This window comes from Hakea prostrata, chromosome 9, assembly GCF_041222555.1.
Source record: "Hakea prostrata isolate BN-2017 chromosome 9, UWA_Hpros_2, whole genome shotgun sequence".
Classification (NCBI taxonomy): domain Eukaryota; kingdom Viridiplantae; phylum Streptophyta; class Magnoliopsida; order Proteales; family Proteaceae; genus Hakea; species Hakea prostrata.
This window is the reverse complement of record NC_142608.1, coordinates 27,429,384-27,452,945: the sequence shown is the minus strand read 5'-3', so window position 1 is coordinate 27,452,945 and position 23,562 is coordinate 27,429,384. Positions and strand designations below refer to the sequence as shown.

The 23,562-nt window shown below is 37.7% G+C and overlaps 1 protein-coding gene across 1 annotated transcript in view; it reads left to right on the top strand.

Annotated features, from left to right (window-relative positions):
* Positions 1–1,920: 1,920 nt before the first annotated feature.
* Positions 1,921–23,562, top strand: part of LOC149005077 (uncharacterized) — a 44,272-nt gene continuing 22,630 nt past the window's right edge. Inside the window, exons 1-2 of the mRNA XM_089168915.1 lie at positions 1,921–2,093; positions 16,594–16,690. Coding sequence (XP_089025041.1) covers positions 1,986–2,093; positions 16,594–16,690 — 205 coding nt within the window. The 5' untranslated portion in view covers positions 1,921–1,985. The remainder of the gene's footprint in view (positions 2,094–16,593; positions 16,691–23,562) is intronic.

Sequence of the window (23,562 nt, the reverse complement as noted above, 5' to 3'; positions counted from 1 at the left end):
CGATCACTAGAGCCCAACTGTATGGTCTGGGAGGCTTGTGATGAGTAAAAACCATACTGTTGGGCCAGCCGGAGTGAACCATCAAGAACATTAACCGACCCAGTCCAACCAGGACCCAAGCACAATCCCAAGCACCCTTGAGAATTAGCGTGCCCAACAAGGAAACTAAACGAAGGAGAGTAATGGAAGGATCTTGATCCCAAAGGACTTGGGAGACCACGAAGGGAAGAGGAATCCATGAGATCCTTGAATCCTAGATTGGCAGAAACCCTAAGATCAAACAAATGGCAAAGAAGCTAGCCCACATAATCCGACAGAGGCAATCAAAGGTAATATCTCTATAAACCCAGTTACTCCTCAAGGCAAAGGTAATTGAATTCTTTCCCACCTTTTGTTATTTTGTTCAAGTTCTACAACTCGCCAAAGCTCATTGAGTAGTGCACTTTTTCACTTGGCTGTTGGAGGCGGCTTCTCGACCAAAGAGTCGGTTGTTGTTTAACAGTTGTTTTGTAGGATGGTCATTGTTGAGGCAGATCCATATGCATCAAGGGCCGACTTTGAAAATAGAATTTCAATTAGAGGGCATTTAAGTCATTTTAACACATAAGGGGTAATTTGGTCATATTCATGAATTTAATTTGAAACAGTCAAACAGCTCAACCTGAACTTCGTCTTATTAAATCCGAAAGTTGAGCTTAACAAACGGTCTTTCACTCCAGTTTAACGGTTGTGACTGATGAACAATTTTGTGCGAATCGAGGAAGGAACAAAAATATAAGTCCAAATAAGTGATTCAAACAAAAAATAAAAGGGATAATTACTGTTGCCCCCTTGTAGTTTGATTTTATTACTAATAAAACCCTATTTTTTACGAAATTACTGTTGCCCCCTTCCTTATAACGGTGTTAAGTTGCCGTTAAGTTTGAATATGTAATGTCTAATTTGCCCTTCATTAAAATTAAGAAATTAAGAGACGATGCTACCCCATTTATAAAACCAGATTAAATGTCAATTTTACCCTAAACTTCATTTATTTTGAATTAATGAAATGGGCAAAATCTAAATCCGATTTGGTTTCCCACCTTCACAAAACTTAATCTATTTTGAATTAAAGAAATGAGCAAAATCCAAATCCGATTTTGTTTCCCACCTTCACTAAACTTCATTTATTTTGAATTAAAGAAATGAACAAAATCCAAATACAATTTGGTTTCCCACCCTCACTAAACTTCATTTATTTTGAAAAATTTTTAGGTGATATTCAGTTTCCAATTTGAGTTGAATTCGATTTTCCTTCCTCTTCGGTTTCTATTTAAATTTTATTCAATCATTCTTTCTTTATTTGGTGGTTTTTTTTTTTGGGAAAATAAAACGGATTATAGTTATTTTTTTATCCACAGTTAATTAAGGGTACTACTGTAACTTGACAAAAGGGTAATAAGTAAAGAGATAAGTATAAGGGTATTTTGGGGTTTTTGAGAAAATATAAAGATGCCACATCATTAGTTAACTAACGGAACTTAACGGTAGGGGGGCAATAGTAATTATAGACAAAGTTGAAGGTTGGATTAGTAATTTAGAAAAGTATAGGGGATACAGTAGTAATAAAATCAAAATACAGGGGGCCAATAGTAATTATCCCAAAATAAAAAGAAAATTTGTATAAAGCCATGAAGGATGTTATTAAAGTAGAAGCGCTGTTAGAAACTAGAGTTTGACCAGTACTGCCCAATTACTGTCTAGGGAATGATTTTGATTCAATTTAAAAAAATTGAGACAGTCGAGATCAAAATCTTGGTGGAGACAATTCGCAGCCACTGTAGAGCAATTACCCAAATAATTTCGTAAAAACTCGGTTCGACCATCGTTCTTTCGTAATAAAATAAGGTCCCCACCCCCACGGCCCTGAAGTTGGGAGGGTAATACGGTTCAACTGCAACCCGGGAACAAAGGGAACAAAGGCGACTGCTCAGAACCCAGAATCCATGGCAGAAGAAATTACGAAGCCTAGACATCTGAGAGGTCACAAGGCGACTGCCACGTGCTGCATCGCCTCGCGTGATAGGCCTGGTGTGGTCGCAACTTCTGGCGAGGTTCGATTCTGTCTTCCTCATTACTCTCCCTTCTCTATTAGTTTATTTGAGAACATTGCTCCATTTTAGATAAAGAAGTTAATCAATGTTTGTTTGATTGGTGAGTACCAAATGAAAATTGACGTGAAAGTCTTGGTTTATCAAGACTATCTGAAACGAGAAACGATCTCTTGCATCCACTAACAGCATATCTATCTAATATGAGCAGGGCACGACGAACAACTATTTAAGCTTAAGCTTACAGGATAATTACCTAGATTTTGGTGGTGGCTGCATTAGGAAGCTAATTTGGATAGCCATTGATTGAACTAATTAACGAGCAAAAGGGCGTACGGGGAAGGGGGGGGTGCTGTACAAAACTCCTGCCACTGCAGGTCTTTAGAGGATCATAATTTATGCTATTTCGCCTTGAGGATGTAGTCGTGGTGCGTGCAAGCTGGCCCGGATGAACCTCATTTCCAAAAAAAATAATAATTTATGCTATTTCAAGACTCAAACCCATGATCACTGGAAGCTATTCTCTGTGGAAGTAGGGTTAAGGCTGATAATAATCATAATAATAGTCAAAAGGAAAAGCTTGAACTCGAACTGATTTAACTGACATAACAATAATGATACAATTTTATTTGTCCATGGTCGAATCCTAATCTAAAATCCTACTAACTAAACGTTTTGAAATCCAGGACATTACGTCCTATTGTCATTCAAACTCTAACCCAATCATAAGTTTTGCATAGTGTGGTATTGGATTTCCAAGCCAGGCATGACTTCACTTTACAGCCAACTAAATTAAAAAATATATAAAAAAAGGTAAATATGTCAATCAATGCAGATAGCATTCTCCAAGTTGTTCAAATTTTATGCTTGGCAAAAATGAAACCCAGGGATCCCTAGGGTTGAAACCTCTAAACGATATCCAGTGCTTCTCTATTTTGGGGTGATTGAAACTAGGTCTAAAACCAAGATCCTGAGACTTAAGGTTCGTTGTGAAAGGTTACAGCATGCATTTCATGTGCTTTTTAATTGCAACCAGTTTTTCCTTAGTCCTTGCTGATTTCGCAGAATAGCAGTGCATCTTGGCTGCGCTAATTATTTGATGTTCTTTTATGACTGCCATATGCGATAGAGGTGGCGATTGTTCATAATGTTTTATTCGTGTTGCCATTAGGGCATTTAGTGTAATGCACTCATCATTGATTACTATAAAGAAAGTAGACTCATGTCACATTGACAAAGGTCCTATTTTATAAATTAAGGATGTTAATAGAGCAGCAAAGTCATGTTTAAGGTTGTGCTTTAAGAGGTTTTTGATGAGGACATCAGTCTTAGGCAACAATTTTGAGTCTATCAGTGATGCTGGCGTAAAGGTTAGCCCATGACAACACCTATCTGGGTCGACAATGAGTTTAGAGGCTATTAGATTGCCAGACTCCTATGGTTCGATGAGGAGCATTGCCTATAGGCAATTTTATGAAGTCTTTAGATTTAATTTAATGGCTCTTTTTGGTTTCAATTCTCATTCTCTGTTATACCTATTTAAAAGAAATGAGTACAACAATTCATTTTCAGTTAAAATGAAAAATGGTTTGGCGACTAATCTTGAGAATAAATTATAAAATGAAAAATAAGTTTGGTACAACCCACTTTCAATAAATAATAAACATGATGGAGACGGATTCCAAACGCAGCAACGCTCAATGGTAGAGCAATTGAGAACAATGTGGAAAACCAGACGAATGAAGCATATGATCAAACAGATAGGGTGCATCCGACCAAGACTCCATTAATCCAATCAAGAAGTTGCTTTGCAATTCAAAATTTGTACAGGGTTGAGACATGGTGAGAAAGAAAAGAGAGAGTTAAGGGAGAAGACATTTCCTTCCCACGCTCCCTATCCATCTCTCTGTCCCCATTCCTGGGCTCCATAGCTTCTCTGAACTCAGCATTGGGTACAGCAGTAACTAACCCTTCATCTTCTTCTGAAACTTTGGTTTCCTCATAACTGGAGGTAGGTTGGATTGGCTTCACCTCCTCACCTCATCGCAAGAAGCTGGTGCTTTGTATCCGTTTTCTTCATTAGTGGTCCATGCTTCTATTTTCTTCCAAATAATATCTTCTCAGGTATGATGTGACCTACGTAAAATTCAGGTTTCATCAACATCTTTGCCACCGGAGTTTAGTCACAAAATAGCATCTTCCATTGGAAGGTTGGTTACTGAAGTAGGTGGAGGAGGTGACTTCCCCTTTCCATAGAATTTAGCACCTACATTCCAAACTTGTTTGATTTTCTCAAAGGTGGCTTTAAACTTTAAGTGCTTAAGATCTGCAACAAGGGGAGCTCTAATTTGATAATATTTCACTCTGATAGATGTAGAATAGCCATAGAAGAGGAGAATCAGAAGAAGAGGGAATGCAAGGGAGAAACAAGAGCATGAATTGTAGTTCGATCTCAAGAGAAAAAGGAAGGGAAAGTGGGAGATCGTGAAATGACGATGAAAAGGGATCGGTAGTGTTTGAGAATGGGAAAAAGGAGGAAGATGACAAGGTTTTCAAAATAGAATGTAAATTGACCATTATACCCTTAAGTTTTGATGTAGGAATTTAAGTGATGTGCGCATAATTGAAGAGAATGATTCTCACCCATAATCCATAATGGACAAAAAGTTCATTGTGGATTTTGGAGGTTTTTCTATTATTTTAAATAATAACAAAAATGATAATAGATGCCAAATCATTTAAAATAATAATAAAATTCTCATAATAGAGAATGAGAATTGATACCAAAAAGAGCCTTAATGTTTCCTTTCAAGTCTTTTGGGTAGGGTGTGGTTTGTTATTGGTTCGTTTTGAATTATGTAATATACTTGGGTTTGGGTTGATCTGTAGTTATATTTAGGCCATGGGTTATTTCTATTTAATTGTACTTTAGTGTTCTCAAATTTGCCCCTAAATATTGGATCTAGGTAGAGAGTTATTTTTGGGTTTTCTTGGGAATTCAGTTGTAGGGTTGGGATGGATTTTTTTTTTTTTTAATTTATAGCCTTGTATTGTTAACTTGATCATTGATTGAACAACAACAATGACAAGATTGTCTCAACCAAATGTGGTTGGCTACATGGATTTTAGACATCCAATTCGCTTTGTTTGAGTTCATACTAGATGCAAGGCCTAAGCTATGCATATACTTTCTCACCACTTCTCTTAAAGTTATCTTAGGTCTGTCTCTTTTTCTTCTATTTCCTTCAATCTGAATTAATCACTTCTCCATACAAGGGCACTTACAAGCCTTTGTTGAACATGAACGTCCCACCTGAAACAACTTTCTCGTAGCTTATCGCTTACCAGAGCTACTCCCAGACCAGTGATCATTCCTTGTTTTATTTTTCCTAGTTTTTCCACTCATCCGTCTTAACATCCTCATTTCTGGTACACTGCGATTATCCATATGATGTTTCTTAATAGCCCAATGCTCTGTACCATACATCCTAGCTGGTCGTACAATGGTCCTATAGAATTTGTCTTTGAGCTTTAAAGGAATGTGTTGATCACACAAGACCCTAGATGCACTTCTCCACTTCATCCATCCTATTTTAGGTCTTTAGGAAACGTCATCCTCTATATCATCTTTTTTTATTTATGAATGAGCCAAGATGCCTAAAATAATCTTTTTGTGGAAACTCCTTCTCATCAAGTTTCGTCGCCTCATTATTTGCCCTATCCCAACCTAAGTTACACACTAGATATTCCATCTTTGTTTTACTTAGTTTAAAGACTTTTGATACCAAAGTTTTTCTCTATGATTCTATCTTGGTATTAATCCCTACTTGTGTCTCATCTATCATAACAATATTATCAACAAAAAACATACACCAAAGAACCTCATCATGAATGTCTTTATATAGGCTCTAACATAAAGGATTTCCTAATAGGACTCAACAAACAAGGAGTTCTATTTGAAATAGAATTGATGCTCACAGTTTGACTCAACTAGGACTTTGATTAAAGAATGATTTCTGTTGGAAGGACTGCTAAATAAATAATGATTGCAGAATCAAAAGAAACTGCTAACTTAAGAAGGAATCTAATTTGAAATAGGAATCCAACTTGACTCTCCCACTTGGACTAAGACTCTAAACAAGAACTCAAATAACAAAGTTGAAGTAGATTTGGACTCCTAAAAAGTAGGACTTCTAGATAAGTAAGTCTTTTATTTCAAAAGGAGTTCTTTTTGTATGTGTGGTTATTATTTATTTGTAAACAGGGTATCCTAAGTTATAAAGGAAACGCTAGTTAAGTAAGTTTTGTAGTTTTAGCTGAGTGCAAATAGAGTCTCCCAGTTTAAGTTAGGTTCTTTGTTTTTTGATGTATGGCTATGAATAAGCCAATTGATCATTGTAAAACTAAGTCAGCATTGAATAAAGAATTGGTATCTCTTGTGGGAAATTGGGTCATGGCCTTCTTGGGAGGGCACGGCAGAATTTCAAGTATTCTTGCCTTCAATTGCAGTATCTTGATTCAAGAATCAGCAGCATTCATCTACTTTCCAGCAGCCTACAAGTGAGTGCACACTCTCTAGCCCCTCCCCTCACCTCTGCAGCTCACCACAGCCCCTCTGCCCCTTTGCAGCAGCAAGAAAGACCCATCCTTCCCTTCTCTTTCTTGTGATACCCCTTGTTTCCCTCTTTTTTCTGTTTCTTTATTTTCTGGTTCTTGTGGAACAATTAGAAGAAAGAAGAACAGAAAAGAAAACAGAAGAAAGAAAGAAAAAAGAAGAAGAGAAAGATAGAAAGAAAAGAAAAGAAAAGAAAGATAGAATGAAAAGAAGAAAGAAGAAAAGAAAGAATGAAAGAAGATAGCGAGATCCCTCCCACCCCCAACTGCAAGTTTCCCTTCCCTTTCTACCCAAACCACAAGCTTCCTTCCCCTTCCCAAATAATTTTATTAAACCCTCACCCTTTCTAGGACCCTCCTATAAATTTCTTCGAGCTCCACAAACATCCCTAAACATTTCCTTTGTCATCCAGTTCCCAGTTCCAGCTTCCTAGTAATTATTAGGTATCTCTATTTGCACCCATTTGGAGCCTTAGATTACATTTACAATAAATCATTCTCAAGAACCCTCCCTAAATCCCCTTTCCTTTCCCATTGATTATTTTATTTGCTGGTTCAAAATAAGATTATTCTGGGCAAACCCTTAATTTTAGGGAATCCATCCAAGAAACCCTAAACCTAAAATGGGGTTCACATAAGGTGGTGGGGGAGTCTAATGCACAACTATGGAAAAAGAAAAGTTACAGAGAGTGGAACTCGAGATTAGGTGAGACCGTGAGAGAATAGGAAAAAAGGAAGATAGAGTAAGGGAAGAGCAAGAGAAGAAGAAGATCGACAAATAGGAGAATAAGCTTTGACTCTATTGGTATGTTTTGGTTTTCCTTTTTTCTTTTTGAAACCCTAATAATCTAAACCTCATTTGTGAGTTTCTTCTATCAATGGGAGAAACCTAAATAGTTATTCACTTATTCCATAATCCCTTTGGAATGATGGCTGAACCTTAGGATGATCAAAACTTTTAACTTTTAATTTCATTTGAGGAATGATAGAGCCCTGGGATCATAGTATTAGGCTACATTGAGGAGAGAGAGAGAGAGAGAGAGAGAGAGAGAGAGAGAGAGAGAGAGAGAGAGAGAGAAGGGTTGATTAGGGGTTATAAATAGGGGTAAGATGTTAGGAGGAAAAGAGGATTATTTATGTGAGTATTTGGGCAGCCGTAGGCTGAGGGGTAGCTAGGTGCTGTGGGGGTGATTGGCACCAGTGTAACCAGTTTATTATTGTTCTTCATTATTCTATCAATTAAATAATATTAGCTTTGCATCGGATTCGTGGGTTCTTATCAAATTGGTATCAATGATAGAGCCCTGGGATCACAGTATTAGGCTACATTGAGGAGAGAGAGAGAGAATTAGGGTTGATTAGGGGTTATAAATAGGGGTAACATGTTAGGAGGAAAAGAGGATTATTTATGTGAGCATTTGGGCAGTCGTAGGCCTCGGGGGGCAGCTAGGTGCTGTGGGGGGTGACTGGCACTAGTGTAACCAGTTTATTATTGTTCTTCATTATTCTATCAACTAAATAATATTAGTTTTGCATCCGATTCGTGGGTTCTTATCAAATTGGTATCAGAGCAGTGACGATCTGCGTGGAATAGATGGACACCGGATTGCCTATGTTTTCCGGCGAAGGCAATGTGGAAGAGTGGCTTTTTGAAGTGTTGTTATTCTATTGGGAACACCAAATTGAGGAGGACAGAAAGTTGAGTGTGGCTCTCCAACACCTAAACGGGAACGCTTTAGATTGGGTGTACCAAAAGAATTGGTCTGAATTTAATTGGTCTTGCATCAAAGAAGCTTTGAAAGTGGATTTTGGTGAAGGCAAGAAGATTGGAAGGGTTACTGAACTTATGAAATCAAAAGAGATTCTTGAGCTCGTAGATTTAACGATGCTTGCTGCTGGACCTTTGGAGTCCAATGAGAAAATTGAAGTCATAGCATTTGGCTACGGTCAATATGGCATGGTGGATAGTAGCAGGTCTTCTCGTAGTGTTCTGGGCAAATTGTATTTTTGCAGCAAAGTTCCGATGGGGTTGTTTGCAGCAGAAGAAGAAGAAGATGAAGGCCTCACGGACGGAGAGATGTGGAAGCCACATCGGCTCGATGTGATGGACTACGGGGAAGCAAGAGCTCCAGCGAAGCCTCCATGGATTATGCTGGAGGAAGCCGTAGCAGTTGTGGATTGGTTTCAGTTCCGACAATGGCGGAAACCTTTTAGTACAATAGTAATTCAATTTCCCATTGAGATAGATCTCCAAGATTTGGTTACCAAATTAGATTTGATGGTGAAATCGTGTGCTGAATTTTTTGGATTGTTTACAATTTTGAAGAGGAAGGAGATATTACACTCGACAACATCAAATAAGGAAATTGGGGAATTGATTGGATTGTTTACAATTTTGAAGAGGAAGGAGATATTACAATTGACAACAGAAAATAAGGAAATTGGTGTTGGTGCAACCTAGAGGGGGGGTGATTAGGTTGTACCTAGTGGTTTATACCAATTTTCTGGTTTAGTTGCAATTTCAAAATGAGTTGACAGTTCAAGATGAAATCTAATGATAAACAGCAATCACAAACACATAATTTATAGTGGTTCGACTCTACGAGTCTACGTCCACTCCTCTCTTAGTCTCAAGAGAGTATTTCCACTAACGGATCTCTTTCAATACAGTGGGTAGAGAAACAAACCCTTACAATCTTCGTTTCGGGGCAAAAGTACCCTTTACAATCTTCGTTCACGGACAAGAGTATCCAATACAATCTTCGTTTACGGACAAGAGTATCCAATACAATGAATTCTAATCAACCTAGACTAGAATTAAAATAACCAATTCACAATACGAAAAGTATTAGATATTCCCTATCAAAAGAGAGTAACCCTTTACCCTTTGAGTGCAAGTGATGTAATGAATGAACCAAGAATCAATATACTTCAGCGGTTTCAATAACTTCAGACTTTGCTTTAGTGAAAGCTTCAACTTTGGAATATCCCTCAAAGTTAACCAGAGTTGGGAGGACAACAAAAATGCTAAAAACACCAAAACTTTGCTTTTTCACTTGTGAGTGAATATGTGCTAGATGGGGGAGAAGGATGATTCTCAAATGGGGATGGTTGGGCTTTTATAGACCCCAAGTTACTGCTTTCCCCATTTCCCCAACGGACATAAAATCTTTGCGAGATTTTGTTCCAGACGGACGTCCGTCTGCCCAGACGGTCATCCGTCTCAAAGGTATCCGTTACAAACAGCTGTAGAAGATATTCTCTTTAAACTAGCCGTTATAGTCAAATCTGGGCCAGACGGACGTCCGTCTGCCCAGACGGTCATCCGTCTGGCCTGGTTTGGCTCAGACGGGCATCCGTTTGCCAGACGGAAATTCCGTTTGGCCTTCTGTTGTTTCTGAGAAACAGAGTTATGAAAACAGACGGACGTCCGTCTGCTTAGACGGTCATCCGTCCGCCTTCGGACCGGCTCAGACGGGCATTCGTCTTCCGTCTTTCCGTCTGACCTTCTGTTGTTTCTGGGAAACAGAGTTATGAAAACAGACGGACGTCCGTCTGCTCAGACGGACCTCCGTCTGGGCTCTGTTTTTCTAAACAACTTTGGGCTGGGATATGGCTTGGATTTTTAGATCGTTTTGACAATCCTAAGCGCTGTACACCTTACTAACATGTCCTAGGTCACTCTAGTAACATGGATTACATATTATGGATGTATTTACATGTGTGTGTATGCAAAGGTGTCCTAAGCCCTGATTTAGCCTAAGTCTTGATCTTTGACTTGGTCTTTGACTTGATCTTGATCAGTGATCTTGATGCTCTCCTCTTGACTTTGGTTATTTGTTTAAGATGGTTTGATCTTGAGCTTGACTCTCCGGAAATTTCTTTGAACCGGATATTTACATCGAAATTCTCTTCAGTGATGAGCTGGACAATAAACATATCTTTATGGAAACATTAGTAGAGTGTTTGTCATCATCAAAACTAATTGGAGACTGATGTGGCAAATGCTGACTTGGCATTTTCCAACAATTGGGAAATTGATCGCTGGAAATCTCATTGAGGAAGAGCTGAAATCAAAATTTCCAGATTCAGCAGCGACAATCTGAGCAATGGTTAGGGTAAGGATCGTAGGTGAAGTAAAGAGGAAGAAAGGGTTTGAACCTGCGGTTCAAGTCCAAGTGTGGTTCAAGTGTATTAGACCCCTGGGCCATTTGGGCTATTTATTTCTGTGTAGTAAACCCATGGAATGGGCCTTGAGAACCCACATAGACCTGACTACTCAAAGGCCCAAATCCATAGGCTGTGGACCAAAGGTTAAAAAAGTACTAGGGCCTATTAAGTTGGGCCGAACTAAGCAACGTGCCCAAGATTTAAAGTCAAAAGTGTGGGCCTCAAGGAGCCAAATTAATTCAAAAGCCCAGTGGCCCACTCACTTATTTTATGGACTCAAGGGTCAAGATGCTAGACAACAGCCCATCAGGTGTTATATTTTCAGGCCCAGTCCAGTAGTTGCTTTAATGCCCAAGCAAATAAGGGTCCAAAAACCTAATGGCCCATTTGCCAAACATCATAAACAGGGGTATTTTAGGAACTACACTGTTCAACCTTCTTCTTCTTTAAAACCTGCACCTGATTCAGCGATCCAACACCGCCAACGGTTGCTCATAGTCAAGAGGAAGGTTGCGGTGGCTCGTGCGGCAGCAAGGCTACCTTCTAGGATTGACGGCGACCTTGAGGAGTGTGTTGGCGCTTTCTATTTCACGAAGGACTCCATTCTTGGTTGGCCATGTGTGTCGGAGATGAACTGTACGCCTTCTACAGCAGGCGTTGTGCTTTGTATGGGTCCATATGTTATTGCTGTTCAGCTGATTTCGGTTCTAATAGATATTCTTGGTGTACTCTTTAACTCAGCTGCAGTTTCCATGGTTTTTCTTCATTTGGGTTGTTTGGAGTTATGTGGTTATTGCATCTATTGGATTCCACGGAGGTGTGTTGTGCAGAATGTCGAACTAGCATGGTTGCATGGCAAACATGTAAAGACCAAGTTTATAATTTTCCATCACCTTGAGGACAAGGTGATTTTCGAGGGGCCTATAATGATAGAGCCCTGGGATTACAATATTAAGCTACATTGAGGGAGAGAGAGAGAGAGAGAGAGAGAATTAGGGTTGATTAGGAGTTATAAATAGGGGTAAGATGTTAGGAGGAAAAGAGGATTATTTATGTGAGTATTTGGGCATCCGTAGGCTGAGGGGCAGCTAGGTGCTGTGGGGGTGACTGGCATCAGTGTAACCAGTTTATTATTGTTCTTCATTATTCTATCAATTAAATAATATTAGTTTTGCATCCGATTCGTGGGTTCTTATCAAGGAACATAATAGAAATTTAAGGGGATGTATAATTACCCTAGGATTGATTCGATATTACCATAGGATTGATTTGGTGTGAGTGATTGTAATTTAACAATCCCATTGACCTTTTGAATCGACAAAAACCCAACTTTTGATATTCTTGATAAGTTAGGGTTTGACATTTTTGCCAATCGTGGACTAATTCGGTTGAATCATGGGAGAACGTGTATATCTCTTTATCCACTTTGATTTTTGACTTGGAACTTTTTGTGCATGTAGAGGACTCATAGGTGAACTATCATATCAAATTTGAAAGCAATCTGATCTCGTTTGGTATGGTAATAAATTTACTAGAATCTTGATTAATGGACTGAATATGCTTTTTCAATCTGAATTTTGTAAAAATCATATCTGATGTTCTATAATGAATTTTAATCTGAAATTCTTAGAGTAGATTTTTAAATAAACATGTATTTTGCTATAAATTGGGCAAAATTTTAAAAATTGCAAGGTATAGGTTTAGAGTCATCTTTGTACCAGGTGCAGAATCTGAACGAATCTGGACGCTGTAGTTTTAGAGACCTGAAACCCAACCATGGAGTTGATTCTGACTTTCATTTTTTGGGAAATGTTAGAATTAGAAGTCTAGTTTAATTGAAACCAAATTTAGACCAATTTGAGTGAGATCTATTTACACCACATTTTACGGTTTCGGTGTGCAGAATTGGTAGAATCTGTGAACTGTAATTGTGAGGTTGGTTACCACCACATGTGTAGAGACTAGATCCTATGCTTTTAGGGTTTAATAATTAGAACCTAAGGTGAGTTTTATTTTATTGGGAAGATATTATTAGGTTCAGAGACCTAAGGTTCTGGGGTTTTATTGGGTGCTTGATTCCTACACTCTTTGACTGTCGCTACAGGTGTGGGATACGTTTTGTTTTTCAAAGTACTTTTATCTGTTTATATGCATCATGCATCATTATTCTTCCTTGATCATTCTTGCATTTGGTTTGGGATTTGTGATTATGATTGTGATGGATATTGTGATAGTAATGGGGTGGGATTATTATGGTTCTTTGCTTTACTCATTATAGGAGTACAAGTGGTATGGGACATGTCTAAGAGTTAAAATCATGTGAGTTGTGTGTGAGTGAACATACCCAATTGTTGCGACCCTTGCCAACAAGGGTTTAGGCGTTGGATAACTTTTGTAGGACCAGTTCAATGAGATCATGCTGAACTATTTTGGAGTATGATGTTGAGTTCTACCAGAAATGGACAGTGCTTGCCAATGATTGAATCTTGGCTGATGGGCAATATAATAGACTTATACCAGTGTTGTTGGATTTGGACTCTAATGGCTTCCAACACGATTAGCATCTAACCTACAGGTATCCATTGTGTTTGCGATTCTAAGGTCATTGTATCGTGTCACAAGTAGTACTATACCGTCATTGACTTAGTAATTGTTTGTTAGCATAGGGGGTTATATTTTCTAATAAATTGAACATTATTAAGGACTGTGTGGTTTTCTTTTATTCCTTGCTCGTATGATTATTCGTATTGATGGTTTTATCGACTTTAGGGATATAATGTGTTAAAGATTTGCATTGCACTTGCATCTCCCTTCACTAAGCTTGTGTCGGGAATCTTATCCCTTGGGGGATTGTCATCTTTAGATTATGTTTCAGGTGATAGTCCGGCTTTAAGGAGTACGCTTTTAAGGAGTATGCTTGGATGGCTTAGGAGGTTGACACACATGATGCGAATTGTGTGTACGCGGATTGTGCTTTGGAATGTAGAGATTTAGTTCTATTTTGTGATTTTAGATTCTATAAATGTTGTTTTTTTTCCTTATTCAATTTTAATGCCATGTAATGACATATTAAATGTACTAACACAATAAATAGAACTCGTATAAATAGCCGAGAGAACATTAATCATTGTTAATATTCCTTTCCGCTGCGAATAATTTTGGATTTCTCTTTATATTGAGATCTGTGATGTGAATGTGAGATTGGCCCAAAACTATGTGATTTGGGTTGTGTGGTGTGCGAATGTAGCATACGGGTCATGCCTTAAGCCTATGTAGTTCAGGTGGGGTGTGATGGTTTCAATGTGTCCTGGTTTTGCATCATACTCTCATCACCACCATCTCGTAATCTGTCATAGCATAGTTGAAGTTGCACACCAGATTAGTCCATAGTTAGCTCAAAACCTTTTGATTCCAAATTTGGATCTTTATAACCTTGACTTGGTGATCTTCATAACCCTTACTAAGGCTTAAAGATGATCTTTGATGCAACCCAATTGTAATAAGGAATGGAGTACCTTAACCCCTTGCTGTTTTTACACTTGTCATTGAACCATTATACTTAATTTTGATTGTCCACATATTCACATAAAACATTTTTCTTCTCTATTACTTGCCAGATTAGTTATTTAGAGAATGGTTGTCAAGGCGGTAAGGTGGCCAAAGCGGTTGGGGCCCTGCCTAAGTGATTAGGTGACAAAGCGCTGCCTAGGCGGCAATAAGTCGACCAAAGTGGTTGGGTCAAATTTTCTCAATACAACTACTTCTAAACTGATAAATTTCTGTAGTAAGTTAAACAACATTCAAGAATGACATTCATCAAAAAAAAAAAAAAAAAAGTATTCAAGAATCATAATTGTTAAAGATTATCAAAAAAAGAACACAAACATAAGTTCATCTCATCAAGCATCATAAACTATGACTATGAACTATATCAAATTATTTCTACCCAAAAAAGAAAAAAACTACATCAAATTACATGTATGAAAATGGAAGTAGTAATTTTACATTTTTACTTATCTCTATGATTTATGATAGTGTGATGCCAAATAAGTGCCTTATCCATTTAATGATTCGTTGATTCCCGATTAAAAAATTGACTAAATATTAAATTCATATACGGCTTTGTAGAATAAAACTTGATTTAAGAAAAATCAAGAAAAAATATTATTATGTACAAAATGTAAAAAAAGCGATTGCTTTGGCATTCTTTTTTGACATTCAGTGGCAATAAAGCGTACAAGGTGACAAAGAGGTAGCTGTTAGGCAAAGAAGTGGCTGAAAAATTGCATGTCAACGAAGCAGTGGCAAATAAGTCGGTTGAAAAACCGCTTACCGCCTTATCTTGTAGGCGAACACTTTGAAAACTATGATTTAGAGACTTTGTTGTAGGTTTTTTCTAGGTTAATAAAGACCATATGAAGATCCTTTTTACAACTTTAAACCTTTTTAGAATTCTCCTAATAAGGTAAATAGCTCCCATTGTAGATCTTTTTGGCACAAAACCAAATTGGTTTTCTGTAGTGATAATTTGTTCCTTTAAATGGGTTTCAGGCACCAATGTACCATTGCCCATAATTTCATCGTATGTCTTATTAGTTTTATGCGTCTATATTGTTACAACTCCACATATCGTCTCTAGTTTTGTAAATTGAAACCAAGATACTTTGTCCATTCATTTGGCAGTTTCCTTGTGCTCATAATCTTATTAAATAGTTTCCATAGCCAGATAGATGTAGCTTCCTAAGCTCTTCCATACTTCTATTAGAATTTTATCTAAGTTTTGTGCCTTGCCTCCTTTCATATTCTATAAAGCTTTTCTTTACTCTGAACACTGTATTTCTTTCTATATACGTACAAAAAATTGGTGTCTTGGTGAATTGTAGTCTTCTGGGACCCTAATACTCTAAGTATGTTCGTTTGACACTAATACTCAAAAGTGTGTTTAGTAGGCTGGAGAAAGGAAACCTTCCATCTCTTTTTGATGTCCTTATCCCCTACTAGTACTCTTCTATCATCACTTTTAATACATCTAACATGGTCTTGTTTTATAATCATTCTATTACTCATTTTAGCCATCTTATAAATAGCTTTTTCCTCGTCATATTTCTTCTCCATTGCCTTCCCCACGATTTTCTTAGCTTTATTTCTGGTAAACCTTACCTTTGTAAGCCTTCTACATCCTTAGTGCTTTGCCATGTCTTAAAGCTAGCTTTCTTGTTCTTGATGGGACATGTCTTTTACAAAACTGAAAATTTCATATAATACATCTAACATGGTCTTGTTTTTTAATCATTTTATTACTCATTTTAGTTATCTTATAAATAGCTTTTTCCTCGTCATATTTTTTCTCGCTTGCCTTTCCCACAATTTTCTTAGCCTTATTTCTGGTAAACTTGTAGCTTTGTAAGTCTTCTACATCCTTAGTGCTTTGCCATTTGTTAAAGCTAGTTTTTTTGTTCTTGATGGGACATTTCTTTTATAAAACTGAAAATTTGATAGACATATTTTGTTTATCTTTCGTTTAAATTTTGAGGGTGAACTGTGAAGTTATTGGTAAAGTGGCTATGATTCATTGGCTCGTTTCATTCTCTTTCCATGGAGAAAAAGATATTTTGCATTCTCTTTATTTCAGAATTAAGAATAAAATGAAGAGTTTGGCTATTTAAACTGGAAATTATATTTAACATGTCATTAGTTTTTATAATCTGATGACAAATAGGATGGTTGCATATGCTGGTACGATTTACGGTGCAAGGATGTATTATTTACTATGGATCTGGGGAAGAAACCGATTTCATCTATATGTTTCATGCCAGGTGAGATTTTAAGAATCTATAGATTGTTTCTTATTTTGAAGAATTGTTACATTCTCTAGTTTCAAGGGTATCTATTCTGGTATTGTTGGCTCAAATTAGTTATATTCATCTTCTCAACTGTAGGTTCATTGAACAGAGTGATTTGGTTTTTCGGTAATAGTATAAAAAAATTAAAATAAAGTTTGGTTTTGGGGACTTTCTAGTCAATATTGCATGTATTTTCTGTTGTACTACCTATCCTGCTGTTTATGTATTTGTTGCAAGACTTTGAAGAAAAAGTATCTGAGATAGCATATGGCTTTTGCAGCTCTCTCTCTCTCTCTCTGTGGTTTTGCTGTTATAATGCCATTATTTTTTATTTTATTTTTTTGGTTGGAAATGCTAAAAAACTGACTTGAGTTTCACCTCAAAGAATTTATTAGAAGCTCAAGTTTCCTGTATGATAATTGTGATTTTCTCTCATATACTAGAAATGGCCTTCCCCCGGGGGCTAGGGGGGGGGGGAGCAATTTTATTCTATTGCTTGAGATAAATCAGCTTAACAAAGAGCCATGTAATTGTGCTCTTGATGTGAAGATGTTGAGCCTTAAATTTGCAGGCCTAAACTAGTGTAGTTATACTCATTGTTATTTATTTATTTATTTTTTAAATAGAAGTTAATGAATGATATATTTTCTTCCAAAGTTACTGCGAGTTCCATGAACTGTACATGCTGTTGTAGCACTGTGTTGAAAACATGGACTGAGGTTTTCTAATTAGAATATGATTATGTTTCCTAATAAGTTTAGAGTTTTATTTCTATTTGTTTTATATTTCATTTTCCTACTTAGTATAGGACTTAACTAGGTTGTAACTATAAATACCCTATTGGGGTCTTGTGAATAAAATACTTTAGAGGAGCAATTCCTCACATTACAACATGGTATTAGAGCGAGGTTTTGTTTTCATCCTACGGAGGTGTTATAGAAATTTTTTTTGAAGTCGCTATTCACGTGTTTGTTTTCTTTTTGGGTATCCTGGAAATGTATATTGGTGATTAAGTGCATGTCTAGGAAAGTTTTCTCTAAGGAGTCTAGTATAAGTGGACCGGTTGTGTTCCTCCAGTCTTTCTTGGAAACTTTCCTGTTGTACTTTGGTTCAACAATATACTAATTGTAGGTAACTTGAGGATATACTTTTCACGTGAATTAGTGGGAGTTATTCTGTAGTCAACAACAGTTCGTGATAGAAGCAAGGGTAACTTTGGCAAATTTGAATAGTTCCAGGTATTGCTTCGTAATTTTAAAAATATTTCAGGGACTTTTTTGTAATTCTGAATTTTTTTGTAATTTTCAACAATTTTAGGGACTTTTTCGTAAATTTCGAAAAAATGTAGGGAATTTTTTGCAAATTGTTAACTATTTTAGGGACTTTTTCGTAATTTCAAAAAAGTTCAAGGGGCTATTTGTAAATTTGAATAATTTCTCCTTGCGATGATTGGTAATCCCATATCTCCTTTATCTAGTACATCTGAAGAGTCTCCCATGTCTTCCATTCATAAGGATTGTGAGTTTTCTCCGCTTTAGCTAACCACTGTGAAACTTAATGGGACAAATTATTTTAGATGGTCTCGTTCAGTTTCCCTCGCTGTTGGTGCTCGTGGTCTTACTGACCATCTTGATGGGACTTCTACAAAACCTTCCACACTTGGTTTGCACCTTTTCAAGTGGTATACAAATGAATGCTTGGTCATGGGTTTTCTCATCAACTCTATTAAATCTAGCATAACAGAACTATCTTCTCCTTCCTGATGTGGCAACTATTTGGAAAGTTACTAAAGATACATACTCCAGAGTTGGCAATGATGCACAATGCTTTGAAATTAGACGGAAAATCAATCAGTTACGAAGGACTTTCCTCTTTCTCAATACCATAACACTCTTCGGGGATATTACCAAACTTCAGATTTCTATGGGAAGTTTACACTGAAGAATGTTGAAGATGCTATTGCCTATCAACAATGGGAAGATAAACAGAGAGTTTATGATTTTTTGGTAAGATTGAATATAGAATTTGATTAAATTTGCACACTGATCCTTTTTAGAGAGCCTTAACCTTCTTTGGCTCAAGCCTATGCCATGGTAGATACCGAGGACAGTCGAAGGACAACTATGGTATACACTCAAACATCTAATAGATCTGCATTGGTGGTTGGTTATGGCAATAATAAATCTAGTTCCTGTAATTGTCGCCCTCCAGTAAAGTGCGAGTATTGTGGAAAAGAGCGTCATACAAAGGACAAGTGTTGGAAGTTGCATGGACGTCCAACAAATTCTCGTGGAGGAGGTAGAAGTGGAATCAAGGGCATCAATCAAACATTTGCAAATCAAACCAGTTCTGACAACTTGAGTACTCCAACACCTCTTTCCTCAGATGAGCTCCAGCACCTTCGTCAGTTGATGTCCAGACTTGACTCATCTTCTCCAGTCCGACTTTTAGTGCGAGTATATCCTCTGTCATTGTTCCCTCTATTGATCCACAATTCCCCACAGGTATTTTTGGTTGTCACAATGTAAATTTGACTTATCCCTCCTGGGTAATCGACTCTGGGGCAACCGACCATATGACAGGCTCATCTACTTTGTTTCATTCTTATTCATCTGTTCCTATTGCTCAGGATGTTCGAACGGCTGATGGGTCTCTCTCCCTATCTCTAGGAAATGATCTATTATTTGTTCGCCTTCTTTTACCTTATCTAATGTCATGCATGTTCCTAAGTTTTCGGCTAATCTTTTATCTATTAGTTGCCTTACTCGTGATATGAACGCAAAAATAACTTTCTTTCCTTCTTATTGTGTGTTTCAGGACTTGGAAACGGGGCTTACGATTGGCAGTGGTAGACAGAAAGGGGGGCTTTACTTAATGGATGGGTCCCCATCAGCTCTTTCTACGGTCTCTAGTTCCACCTCTCCTGTACTTTTTACCTTATTACAGTGCCATAGTCGTCTTGGCCACGTTCCTTCACCTATTTTGTCCAAATTATTTCTTGATCTGATTAAAATGTGTAATTTGAATGATTTTTATTGTGAGGCATGTATTTTGGCCAAACAGACTAGGCATGTTTACCCTATTTCAAATAATCGTAGTAAAATTCCTTTTTCAGTCATTCACTCTGATGTGTGGGGTCCTTCTCGGACTGTGTCTGTATCTGGTCATAAATGGTTTGTTACCTTTATTGAATGTTCTACTAGGACCATATGGGTTTACTTCACAAAAAAAGTGATGTTTTCTTGTGCTTTCAAAATTTTCATAATATGATTAGGACTCAATTTGGGGTTACAGTCAAAATCCTTTGTACGGATAACGGAATTGAGTACTTGAGTGGCGCATTCCCTTCCTACTTAGCAAACCATGGCATCATACACCAAACTAGTTGCGTCGACACTCCACCTCAAAATGGGGTTGCCGAACGCAAGAATAGACATCTACTTGAGGTAGCACGTTCCCTCATGTTTTCTATGCATGTGCTTCTTCGGTTTTGGGGTGAAACCGTTCTTACAGCTGCATATCTAATTAACCGAATGCCTTCGCGAGTCTTAGATCAACATTGTCCCCTTGAGGTTCTTTTAGGGACAACAGTCTTCAGATCTCACCTAAGGTTTTTGGATGTGTTGCCTTTGTCCGGAACCACCATGTTCATGGAAAGTTGGATCCTCGTGGGTTAAAGTGCATTTTCTTGGGTTATCCGCCTATATAGAAGGGGTATAAGTGTTATCATCCTAGTTCTCGTCGTTTTTTCATTTCTATGGATGTTGTGTTCCAGGAACAAATTCCTTATTTTTCCCCTACACCTCTTCAGGGAGAGAGTTTTAGTGAAGAGGTTCCAGTGTTGATTCCTCATTTCGATATTTCTCCTGAGATTCCTGTAGATGATCCTCCTTTGGAAGATGGAATGACCGAACAGGAACAGCTGGTGGATGATATACAGGGGGAGACTAGACCTCTGAAGACCTATAAAAAAAAGCAACAAGTGACCCCTTCTGAACCAAGCCAGTCAAAAGCTTTGGTTCCTGGCCTTGAACAATCCGTTCCTTCAGATGAGTTTGTCTTTGACCCTTCTTCTAATCCTACTTTGGATTTACTAATTGCATTAAGAAAGCAGCCTCGAACTTGCACCAAACATCCTATTTCCAATTATGTTTCATATCAGTATTTATCTCCATAATTTCAAAGTTTTATTTCCTCTTTGTCCTTACTTCTATTCCTAACACTTGGCAAGAAGCATTATCTCACTTAAACTGGAAAGAGGCTATGGATGAGGAAATGCAGGCTTTGAAAAAAAAAAATGTGGGACTTGGTGACTTTGCCCATAGGAAAGCAGATTGTTGGGTGCAAATGGGTGTTTGTGATCAAATACAAGGTAGATGGGACTGTTGAAAGGTATAAGGCAAGATTGGTGGCCAAAGGTTTCACTCAGACTTATGACGTTGATTACCAGGAGACATTTGCCCCTGTTGCCAAGATGAACACAATTCGTATTATTATTTCATCTGCAATTAATAAAGGGTGGAGTTTACAACAATTAGATATGAAGAATGCCTTTTTGCATGGAGAACTCCAAGAAGAGGTATATATGGATATACCACCTAGGTATTCTACTACAGAGACTTACAGGAAAGTGTGCAAGTTAAAGAGGACTTTATATGGGTTGAAGCAATTTCCAAGAGCGTGGTTTGGAAGGTTCCATTAGGCAATGATATCTAATGGCTATAAGCGAGCAATGCGGAGCCACACTTTGTTTATTAAAAGAGATGGTTGCCACACTACTATACTTTTAGTATGTGGATGATATTGTGATCACATGCCTGTGGGATGGTTTCAGCATTAAAGACTTTTTGGGAACTGAATTTGAGATCGAAGATATGGGAAAACAAGATATTTCCTAGGTTTAGAGTTGGCATATTCTACTGCGGTGTATCTCTATCCTGGGAGTATCATTTGATCTTCTGGGAAACTGTGCTGGTGTAGCCTCCTATTGGCCTACCTACACTTGGGCGGGAAGGGCGTTGACAAGATAGGTATCAAAATTGTGGGAAAGTTGATCTATCTATCTCACACTAGACCTAACATCACATTTGCAGTTAGTCTTGTTAGCCAGTATATGCATGATCCCTATTCCTCACATTTGGATGCAGTATATCGAATCTTGAGATACTTGAAGACTACTCCAGGAAAATGAATTTTAATTTCAGCTCATAGACATTTGAAGATTGAGACATATACAGATACAGACTGGGCAGGATGTCCAGATGATAGGAGGTCTACCTTTGAGTATTCTGTATATGTGGGAGGTAACCTTATGACTTGGAGAAGCAAGAAACAGGTTGTGGTTGCCCGGTCCAGTGCCGAGGCCAAGTTTAGGGCAATTGCTCAAGGCATTTGTGAGGTACTATGGCTTAAAGGGTTGCTTCAAGAGGTTGGGACAGATTTGGAGGTTCCTGTACAGATTATACTCAGTAAGTCAGCAATCAACATAGCTCATAACCCAGTACAACATGATAGGACTAAGCATGTGGAGATTGACAGATATTTCATCAAAGGGAAGGTTGAGGCTGGGCTGATCCATATCACCTTTGTTACTTCAAACGAGTAATGGGCTGATGTGCTCACAAAGAGCTTGAGCATGAAGATATTCAATTACATTATGAGCAAGTTAGGCATGATAAATATCTATGCTCAAACTTGAGGGGGAGTGTTGAAAACATGGACAGAGGTTTTCTAATTAGAATAGGATTATGTTTCCTAATAAGTCTAGAGTTTTATTTCTATTTGTTTTATATTCCTTTTCCTACTTAGTATAGGACTTAATTAGGTTGTAACTATAAATACCCTATTGGGGTCTTGTGAATAAAATACTTTAGAGGAGCAATTCCTCACATTACAACACATTGCTTATTAATTATATGTACTTGGAGCTAAGAATTTCTCTGCATAAAAGACATCTTACCAGTCTGTGGAAGTTGGTGAGAAGAAGACCTTGACAAGGTCCTAATAATCATCTCGTAGTTGTGGTTTTGACTTCATGAAGTAAAATTTAAATGAGGCTGGTTGTGATGTAGCCTCAATTGAGTGAGGGCCAGTTTTTCCTAGATCTTATGAAATCCAACATTTTACAATCCAATTAAGGACTTCTTGCAATTTTGAGTATGGTGTTCCTAAGGTGAAACATGGAAACTCCAAATGGGTTCATAGGATGTAAGATTGCATTGGTAATCCGACAGTATAGCTACGTGGAGTTTTGAGTAATTTGTAAATAAGTGGGTTCAATCCAAACTGGTATGGGAAATTTGCCAATAGATAGCATCATAGAGATATGAGGTGAAAATTTTAGAGATGAGGAACTGGGTTCTATAAGTCTTAGCTTGGGCTGAAACTTGAAGAGAATGTAGGTAATCATATAGGAATATGGCCTTCCAACTTTGTGACAGATCAAATGGTCAGATTGGTGTAGGTCTGACTTAAATATTTTGGTGTATTGGAAGTTAAAAAATTCGAGAAATTTCAAGAAATTAAAAGAAGGGTGTTTGGAAAGGGGAACGGGTGTAGGCTGCCAGATACCTGAAAGGGGTCCTTATAGATGCCAAGGATCAAAAGTGGAGATGGAGTTGAAGAAGGCTGTCCTCTGATCCTTTCAGCCATAGCAAGGAACCAGGCTTGACTTTACCTTGGACCTTCCAAATTGAACAAGCACAGTTGCAGCCGCAACACACACAAAGTGCACTTGAATATGAAACTTTGTCGATAATCTGAGAGAGGTAGCTGTTCATTGGATGGGATAGGCTGTTCATAACAAAAAGAAATTCCTAACAACTAAGGAGTTCTATCTCGATTGC